General features: G+C 40.3%; 1 protein-coding gene across 1 annotated transcript; it reads right to left on the minus strand.

The window, feature by feature from the left end:
• Nucleotides 1-1543: 1543 nt before the first annotated feature.
• LOC112504666 lies at nt 1544-4688 on the minus strand. The gene is made up of 3 exons (XM_025108613.1): nt 4291-4688; nt 1951-2037; nt 1544-1589 (listed from the first exon to the last, which is right to left on the minus strand). The coding sequence occupies exons 1-3, from the start codon at nt 4686-4688 to the stop codon at nt 1544-1546; spliced, it is 531 nt and encodes a 176-aa protein (XP_024964381.1).
• Between the last annotated feature and the right edge of the window lie 6164 nt (nt 4689-10852).

Genomic DNA, 10852 nt, shown 5'->3' on the forward strand with positions numbered 1-10852 from the left:
GTTGGCACATAACCCAATCTCGACCTCCAGCAAAACTAGAACCTCATCCCTTCGCTTGCAGACAAGCAGCGTTTACATGTTGAGATGAATTACAAGTAAAACATCTCTGCATCATCCGACAGTATCGAGCTATATGTCCTGGTTCCTGACACTTAAAACATACTCGCGATTCTGTATTGCAGTTTCCCTGATGTAGTTTATGGCATCGTATGCATTCCTTATCAGCAAACCTGGGGACTGGTCGATTCAAACTTTCCATTAACCTTGGTCTACGGAAATTAGTTAGTGTAACTTCTCCCTTTCTTTTCTCTCCAACCTTTTCTTGTGGTTGTCTATTAATATCTTGTTCCAGTATCTCCGCAGCATCAACTGCTGCTTGAAATGTTGTCGGATTCCTGGATATCACATACTTTCAAAGATTAGACTCCAAACCCCAGATATACTTTCTCACTTTACTTTTTCCGATATTATGTAAGCTTCAGCGAACCAGGATTGTTCCATAAAGACTTTTGTATACTGACGAACTGACATATTTCCTTGTTTTAGACGAAGGAAATCATCTTCTAGCTTTCGTACTGCCGCTACAGGACAATACTGCATTTTGACTTTTTGTAAAAACTGGTCTCTTTCAGCAGTAACTAAATCAAATTTAATTTTCAGTTCAGTTCTCATCTTCATCTTAGTTTCAAGGTCTGTCTTTAGATCAGACAATTTACTTGTAGTGTCCAGGAGTTTACCTTTTAACTCCTTCTGTAGCATTTCAAACTTTCTCTTCTAATCTATTAACTCTCGTTTCTCTTCATCTAAGCTACTCTTTTCATTCTCCAAGGCAATGTCAAGCCACTTTTTCTTATTCGCAAGCTCTTTAGCAATTGTTGTATACTTATTTGAAGTATTTCTTTTCTCAAGAGCAAATTGCCTTTTCTCTTCGTCTAAAGCCTTTTGCTTTCGATCAATGCTTTCAGACAATTTCTGTAATTGACTCTGACAATCTTCGGAGATGTCTTTCTTTTCTTTAACAGTCTTGGCTCGTTCCAAGATGATCAGCTACTCAAAATCCGGGATTTGCTTTAACAGCATCTTTGCGTTCAGCTCGAGAGAGTTAATCTTATTTTCATAAGATTCACGTTCAGTACAAAATCTTTTCTCAATCTCTATAATCTTTTGTTTCTCTTCACTCAGTAATTTCCTTAACTCAATTAGATCAGTCTCAGACTTATGAAAATTGACAATTAAGTCTTCGGTCTCTGTATTATTCCTTGGAGTGTTTTTCTCAATCGAAAGTGCACTTTTAAGCTCTTTGAGTTTATTGAAAAGATCTTTATTAGCTTTACTTCAAATCTTCAAATCCTCATCATAATCTTTTCTTACAGAGCTGAGATTGTTCTCGAGTTTTTCAATTTTATACTCAAAGTCCTTCTTGATTCTTTCACAATTTTCTTTATGATCCCTTTTTAAATCTTTAATATATTCCTTATTAACATGATTCTCATAATATATATTTATGTATTTTTCTTTATAGTTCACAATGCTCTTCTTCAGTTCAATAATCTGAACTCTCATATCTTGATCCTCCTTCTTTAGGATATCTGCCATTAAAAAAAATAAGATTGATCAGATATATGATCTATGCAGTTAAAGAAAAATGATCAAAGAAATAAAATCCACAAAAATAATAATGCCACTAAATTAACACAAGATTTTCTTTTGGAATTGACAATTGAAATCTATCCGGATTAGAAATCCAGTCAAAACTCAATTATGGTCAAAACTCAAAACTCAAAACTAAGTTGCTTACCTTAGCTCACCTAATTTGTCCGAATTCGCTGAAGGAGTAGGTTTGGCTAAGAATAAACCGCTCACAATGACAACTAAGTTCGCTCAACACTAAGTCTAAATCGGTCACCACATACTAGCTAAATCGCTTAAGATGAAAGATAAATCGCTCACCTCTCAATCTTAAATCGCTCAACTCTCCGGTCACTTATCCGCTCATTATGAAGTCTAAACCATTCACAGCAAAGTGAAACCCGCTCACTGCATGAACAACACACCAAGTATAAATCACTTAACAATCTGCTTGTTTGTTGACCGAATACGCTTAAAACAATCTGTGTCCGAATTCGTTCAAGACTTAAAACCGTATCATGTAAATTGCTCAGAAATCCGGTCAAAGAAGTAATCTAAATCGCCTGCTTAAAGATCAACTTCGCTCACCTTTTGTCCGTATACGCTCAAACTTAGAAATAAACCGCTTACCTTGTGTCCAAATTCGGTCAAAACATCAAACAAGATGCTAAATTGCTCAAATAATCCGAACACAGCCTCTAAATCGCTCAAATATCCGCTCTACAATAACACTGTTTTAACTCACTCAATATGTAAATCGCTCATCATGTATCTTCCTAATTAACCGAATACGATCAAGCCTAGCTTTTCTAGTGACCGAATTCGGTCAAGGAGTGTCCGAGAACTCTTAAATCGCTCAAACACTTAGCCTGGACAAACTTATATCCGACCAAAAATCCGCTCACTATGTATTACTAAATCGCTCAAACTTGCTTCTAATCAGGATGACAAACAAGATTCAAACATAATTGTCAATCAAACTAAGATCAAATCAACAAACTAACACAAACTTTACACAAATTCATACAAAATATAGATCAAAATCTAACTTTTCGATGAGTTTTCATAAGAACACGAAGAACATCACAGTTCAAAAACTCTTCAAAAACTTTTCTGACAGTGATCAAATCATGTAATCGTAAGAATGAAACTGATTCATAACATAAAAACGTACACTACGATAACAAATTTAACAACCGCAAATGTGAAATTTCAGAGAAACTTATGAAGATTAAAGATAAACATCAATGAACTTCAAGAACAATATATTGAATCTCCAAAAAATTCAGCAACTCTTGATAATTTTTTCAAACAAATTTCCTGCAAATGAGCTCTGATACCAATTGATAGTCCCTGTTATGATCAATCTTCTAGAATGCTCTTCAACAGTGGCATATCTGATAAATCTTTAAGAACACTTTAATATGAACTTTGAGAGAGAAAGTCAAACATTCAAAGGATAGTCAACTCTCTATTACGTATCAGATTTTACAATAAAGCACTCTTCCTTACCTCAATTTACAAAGACATCACCCTATTTATAGGGTCAAACTTCTAAACAWAGTCAAAGTCAAACTCCTATAAGAAAAGTCAAACACAATGACTTTTACAATTATAGACAATATTTAACTTTCAAGACGAATACAATTTAATATTGATTTCCAGATTTTAAGTGCGAACACCATTGTTTTAAGTGCGAATACCACTGCCCCCAACTCAAGGTTATGCGTAGTGTAATTCTTTTCGTGCACTTTGAGTTGCCTTGAGGCATACACAATGACTTTGTCTTTTTGCATTAGCACGCATCCTAAGCCTTGATGCGATGCATCACAATAGACCACAAAATTTTCCGAACCCTCTGGTAGGGCTAAGATAGGTGCGTGACATAGCCTCTGCTTAAGTGTCTCAAACGGTTCTTCATGTTTCTCACTCCAAACAAACTTCTTGTCCTTCTGGGTTAAAGTAGTGAGTGGTTGAGCAATTTTTGAGAAATTCGCAATGAATCTTCTATCGTAGCCTACCAAACCGAGAAATTGTCGAATCTCTGTTGGGGTTCTTGGGGCCTTCCAATTCCTAATGGCGTCGACCTTGGCAGGATCCACCTGAATCCCTCTTTCATTAACTATGTGCCCAAGAAATTGTACTTCCCGAATCCAAAATTCACACTTGGAAAATTTTGCGTACAGTTTTTGGCCCCAGAGTAGCTCCAATATTAACCTCAGGTGTTGTTCATGATCCTCCTTACTTGGAGAATAGATCAGTATATCATCTATGAAAACAATTACGAATTTATCCAAGTAGGGTCTGCAGACTCTATTCATTAAATCCATGAAGACGGCCGGTGCATTGGTTAATCCAAATGGCATTACCATGAACTCATAGTGACCGTACCGAGTTCTGAAGGCTGTTTTGGGAATGTCCTCTTCCCGCACTCTTACTTGGTGATATCCAGACCGTAGGTCAATCTTGGAAAAGTATACTACACCTTGAAGTTGATCGAACAGGTCATCGATTCGAGGAAGGGGGTATCTATTCTTGATGGTCAACTTATTAAGTTCCCTATAATCAATGCACATTCGCATTAACCCATCTTTCTTTTTGACGAATAGAACCGGTGCACCTCATGGTGAGTAACTTGGTCTTATAAATCCCATATCTAACAACTCCTGGAGTTGTTTTGGCATTTTTTGCATCTCCGCAGGTGTCAAACGATATGGTGCCTTTGCCACTGGGGCAGCCCCAGGGATCAAGTCGATACCGAATTCAACTTCTCTTTGCGGGGGTAACCCTAGTAAATCCTTGGGAAATACGTCGGAAAACTCCCGAACTATAGGGACCTCGCCGATATCTTCTTCCTTGCCCTTCCTATCAACAACATGCACCAGGAATACGACATACTCCTTCCTCAAGTACTTTTGCATTTTTATGCAAGACACTAACTTAATTTTTCGATCCGACTTGTCTCCTTGAATCTCTATTAGGTCATTTCCATCCTGAGGAATCCAGATAACCTTCTCTGAACAGACAATTTCAGCTTGATTTTCGGATAGCCAATCCATGCCTACAACTATGTCGAACCTTCCTAACTCGATAGGAACAAGGTCTATGCTAAAATCCTTATTGGCTAAACTTATTGTACAATCCTTGATTATATTTCTAGCCTTAAATTCTTGGCCATTGGCAAACTCAACTTGTTGGACCTTAAATTCAGCTTTGATATTTGATCTAATACTCTGAATGAACTTTAAGACGATTAAAGTGTAGCAGAAACAATATTAAGAACAAAACAGAGTAAAATAAACCAAGAACACACAGTTAAGATGATAAAGAAGAAGAACACGGGAGAATAGCCTCAAAGGTTTTTCAATTCATTCAGTTGAAAGTAAGACGATTACAATACAGAAGCACACTAAATACAAAGGCCTTAGCTGCTATTTATACTAGTTCCTAACGACCTTACTAACATGATCTAGACGTGTGAAATCATCTAAGTCATCCAAATAAAGTCTATTAAGTCCTAGTCACATGAGAAGCACATGCAGCAACCAACCTTTGAAAAAACAGTTGGAAGAGGATCTTCACAGAAGACGAGATCTGCAGACCCTCTGTGAGCCATCCCAAAGGCTCTGCTGTAATTGACTTGTATGATCTTATTGCCAGAGGACCATTTTCCAGAACCTCTGTGTAGACATCAGACGTTCTGTAACATTTTACTTGTATGATGAAACAGCTTCTGTTGCTAGTCCTCTGTTGTCTTCTGTGGAAGATACCCTTCAGTCAACACTTGCAGAATACTTTTTCTATACTTTTACAAGAGATGAATAATAAAGCTAACAATCTCCCCCTAAGTATGAAAAAGTAAATTAGGACAAATGGGTGCAAGAAATGACTAATTGAAAGAATTACAAGAGGAGATTAAACTTATCCTCTTAAAAGAATTACATAAATGAACGAACTGAAAAATTTGTTGCTCAGGCCTACAATATTACAAGAATTAGTCCACAGCAGAGTCTAGATAGTCATCTACGGCAAATTGCAGATCAGACTTGATGGTTCTGTAGACTTTGAATATCCATTCTCTGAAGGAGACTTGAACTTTGATCGTTTCCAGAAGGTGGTTCATTTCATCCTCCCTTAAATGCCCTCTCTGCACCTCTGCCACCACTAGGTTGAACACCCACTCAAGAGACTCTATCGAATATTTATGCGTCTCTTTGGGATCGAAGAACCTTTAGAATCTCATCCTTGTCCAGGAATACAAACCCAAAGATGGGATTGTGGAAAATGGTGTTGGGATGAAATCTAAGCAGCCAACTTGGTCTGTTCTGTGGAGGAGAAATTTTTTGCTCTGGCTGGGCCAACCTCATCGTGATGTGAAATCTTTCTGGCTATAAAACTTGACTTGAGCGCACATAACCTCAATCCGCCTTCTGAGAGAAATTGAATATGTTGACCTCCTCTCCATGTATTTGTTCAATATCTTGTGAAGGAATATTAGATCAAATACACAGAGGTTGTGAAGGTCAGCATCTGTGAAATTATATAGGTTGTCGTCATCTTTTTTTACCACATATTGAGCATATAGCACGGTCTTCTTAAGCATAGTCCTTAGAGAAATTGTTTCGAGTGAAGTAATCACATGCTCTTAGAAGACTGCTCTGGTGGCCTTGTGAGCTTTGAGAAGTGGAACTTTGCAATGGCAGAGGGCATACCTGTAAGCTCTGGGTCATAAGGGGGCTCTGTATCCACAGCTGAGTAACGCCACCGCTGAATCTCCTCAACAGTAGTTACGGGCTCTGTGTGCACCTTCTGCGTAGGAATCTTGCTCATTGATTCAAGTATCTCATAAACCCTCCCTACTGTGGCAGATTCTGGCATTCTGGTTTCTTCTTCTAGTATCGGCCTCTAGGTGGACCCCTCTGGTAGGATTGGCTTGACAGTTCCTACCAGAGCATCAAACGTACCCGTGGACGTTTCCTCTGGAATCTTCGCCATTTTAGAGGAAGAACCTTCTCCAGCTCTGGGGATGGGGGCTCTGCGCTTTCTCGCTTGTGCCTCTAGCAAAGACGCATTTAAAGCTCGAACGAGATCGGGGTCATGATACTCTTCTTCATTTATCTCCTCTGGCGTCTCAGAGCTTGACCCCTTCTGTGGCGACTCCTCTACTGCTTTACCCTTKCCTTTCCCCTTAGGCTCTGGAGATTTGTCTTTWGAGAAMARRGCAGCAGCAGAGTCCACTATTTTTAGTGGTCTGGCAGAGGTTGTCTTCTTTGGTTCCTCTTTCTTCTTCTCCCCCTCATGACGATCATGGTCATCACCTCCTTGATCATCATGGGTTTTAGTGGCCTCTGCCTTGCAAGTAGTAAGGGGAGCCTTTTTCAATCGCTTTAAAACTTTGGAAGCTGCCCATTCCATCTTTTGAATGACCTCCTCAACAATCACAGAGGCAGTGTTGATATCCATCTCTATGGCCCATTTCATCTTAGAGATGCAGCGATAGATCTCATTTCTAAAGTTATCACATTCTTTGACGAGTTTCTTCGTGCAGTCTCTTATAACTTCGTTGCTTGCTCGGTCTTCCTTGAGGAGTTGGTCAGTGTATTTCTGCACGGTCTCTCCAAGGGCCTCAACCATTGCGTCTAGCTCTCTGCGAGTGGCTAGATGGTTAATGTTAGCCCTGGATGATTTAGAATCAATTCCATAGGTCACCGCATAGGAGAACATCCTTTTGATCTCATCCTTGAAGGCAGAATAATCGGTGTAGCCGGCGAAAATAAAGTCTGCAGCGAATTAGGCGGCAACCTCTGATAGTTCTATCTTGAGCTTTTGGATTGAAGAAGGGTTGAGTGACAAGGCGTTGAAAGCTTCTGCTAGATCATCTTTGTTGAGGACAGAGCTCTGAAGGGCTGATACGGTCGCCTTGAGCTAAGAAGTTATGGAAGTCAACTCCTTCAGAGCCTCTGTTAATGGTGCAAGAGCCTCTGTCGCCGGTTGGGAGGAGAATAAGCATTTCAACTCATCCATCCTCTTGAATACCTCTGTGGCAAAGGTTTGTAACTTCTCCTTCGTCACATAAGTACTCTGGAAACCTAGATCACCAGCACATGGTGACCTAGTAGCCTCGGAGTGTGAGGCGTCCTCAGTGACTGGTTTTTCGATGTCAGCTCGGGGACTTCCACCAGATCCTCAAACATCTCAAATTGAAGAGCCTACCAGTGTTCTGTCGATGTCGTGCCTAGTAGGTTCAGAGCCTAACTTGGAAGAGGGATCGAGTGGAGACTTTGGGCATTCTTGACCCGCAGTCTTTGTGAACCTCTCGTATGCATCTGAAGCATAACTTGGTTGTTCACTCTGGTGTGGAGGGGCAACAGATGCCTCTCTGGGTTGTGACAAGTCCTTGGGCGAATGGACTCTTATTGTAAAACCAACATCCTTTTGAGAGGAAGTTGGAGTTGATTGTGGTTCCCGGGATATGCATTGGACAGAGGACGAATGAATGTCCTCTGCGAGGTAGGTTTGGGTAGGGTTCGGCGTGTGAACGCCTTGTTCAATAGGGGTTCCCTCTAGAACAGGGTGCCTAGAAATGTGGGTAGCACTAGGAGGGGGGCTAGGATGTGTGCCTTCGGCATCTTTTACTCCCTCTTCTATCTCTAACTCTTCTTCTTCGTCGTCTATTACGACTTCTGTCCCCAAATCCGCTACCTMTGTGGGCGCTTTAAATTCTTGTTGGATGTGGAAGATGACATCGTGTATCTGCTCTGTTGGGGACTCTTCGTGAACAACCTTGCGCAACCTTCTGYGCTTTGGAGCAGCCTCTGCGGGGATTTCTTGTAGTACAACCTCTGTGACCTCAACCTCTGCGGGTTGGGCCTTCTTTGATTTCTTCTTCTTTGGCTTTTGCAGAGGACTGCTTAGACCCTCTTCTTCTGCAGATCTGTTCTTCCCTTTCTTTTTCTCAGATGAGTCAACACCCTTCTGAGTCTTCTTTGTCTTCTTTGGTGGAGGACTTGCTACTCTCGGTCTGTCCTCACTTACCTCTCTAGCCTCTGCTGGCTCCTCCCTTCTTCCCTCAACCATCATTTTTTGTACTCTCTCTCCTAAGGGGATTCCTATGCATGGAAGGGTTTTAGGGACCGGCTCTAGCGTCCTGTATCCACGTCTGTACGCTTTCCTATCTCCGTCGCTAACGTATTTGAGCATGGCTTTTGATAGAGGTCTTGGGCTTCTGTACCCTAGCTCATGCTCTGTGGGGTGGAACTCCTTCATCGGATACAAACGCGTATTAGGTTCTACAGAGGGCAGCTTCCCTGCTATCATTTCACCAAAGACCAGACCAAAGAACCTTTGTAGGATAAGGTTTGGATGATTGAGATCCTCTTTAGCCTTCTTCTGTGCCTTCACTTTAGACTTCTCACCCCTCTGAGTAGCGCACTTCTTCTTGATTAATCCCACCATGTCTTCGAATATGAGCTGTGTGTAATCAAGGGGCAGGTTAAAATAGATTCCATATACAATGGAAAGCATGGCGTGTGAGGCTTGGTCATGGCTGTCGACCTTCCCTGTTAAACAGTAGTTCACTATCGAAAACAGAGTGTTCCAAATTGGGGGAAGGCCTTTTCGCTTGAATTCAGTCCTTTTAACAATTTTAGTCTTGGCAAAGTAGGAGTGAAATTCAAGGAATTGAATTAATTCGGTGTCTGTTGGGGTTGGGGCGAAGGTATCCAAATTGAGTGTTGCCAAGGAGGGTAGGCAGAGGGCTGTTTGCAGGGTATTCACATTTAGTTCCATTGGGACAAACGATTTCACGGTCGGATGAGAAGCATAACCTACAATGCTCAATCCAGAATTATCTAGGGTAGTGATATATGAGCTHAGCAAGAATTGGGTAATATATGTTTCAAGGGTAGGTTTAGTGGCTGAGAGAGCATAGTATAATGGATGGTTGCGAAGAATTTCAAGGAGGGGATATGTATATTCAGGGAAGCCAGATTGAGATGGAGCAAAGAAATAATTGTTGGGTTTCTTTACCAATACCACTTTCTCGTATCGATTTTGGAAAAATGAAAGGGCATGAGAAGTTAGTGCCTGTGATTGGGTTACTTCGTTGTCGCTTGAGACATTTACAGATTGAGTGGAGGCGGAAGAACTTGACGACATTGTTGCAGGTATTAGAAAGCTTGAAATTTTGCAGGTTTGATCGGAAAGCTTGAGGTTCGTCGGAGTATAAGGAGTAATGCAAAGGTTTACGTTTTGGGGGGAAAGGGTATTTATAGTGAGGGATTTGAAAGCGAACCGTTTATTGGGAGAAATAACGTGATGAGTTGGTATAGGGAGTGACGAATCAAAATATGACAAGCGATGTTGGGAAGATGCACGATTGATGACGTGCACCCCCGTTTTTGACACGCGCGTGATTTGCTTTAACCCTTATCCACAGAACCACGCGCACCATATCAWTAATAGAGAACTATAAGAGAGTTCTGTCAGARGCCTAAGGGTAACAGAGCCTCTGTGATATGTGTGGGGTCTTCTAGCATGTTACAACTTTATTTACCTAAACGGTTTGAAAATCCTTAGAGAGATGAGTACTTGCTCAGTTCAAACCCACAGAGCCTCTGATAGAAACGTCAGAGGTTTTGATGAGTTGACCTCTGAGAACAAGATACTTTAAAATTTTTGGCACCTTTTGAGGTTTTGATTTTCATTTCAAAACTCCCCCTATGAGCCAGCTTCCATGACTCCCTCTCGAACTAAAAACCATTTAAAATCCTAAGAAGAAGTATCGACAGAGAATCCGTTCAAAGAGCCTCTGAGAGCTATCACAGAGGATCTGTGAAAAGATTTCTGTGATGAAATATATTTTGCTTCTTCAAGAGGTTTTATTCTTTTTAAGCACATACTCCCCCTCAAACCTTGCAAGTCTCTGCAAGATAAACCTGTTAACTATGAAAACAAGTGAAGGTTAATCAAGAAATAAAACTATATACAAAATGAAATTTAAAAGTAAAACTATATACAAAATGAAATTTAAAAGTAAAACTATATACAAAAAGTGATTACTCAAAGAAAAACTTTATACAACAAAGAATAAACGATAAGACATTCAACATCTAGAACTCTGGACATGCCATTCCTATTTTCTCAACAAGGAAATTAAACCTTTTCTCATCAAGGGCTTTTGTAAAGAGATCAGCCAATTGAAATTCAGATTTTACAAAGTATA

The sequence above is a fragment of the Cynara cardunculus genome, unplaced genomic scaffold (assembly GCF_001531365.2).
Source record: "Cynara cardunculus var. scolymus isolate 2C unplaced genomic scaffold, CcrdV1 Un_Scaffold_6430, whole genome shotgun sequence".
NCBI classification, from domain to species: Eukaryota; Viridiplantae; Streptophyta; class Magnoliopsida; order Asterales; family Asteraceae; genus Cynara; species Cynara cardunculus.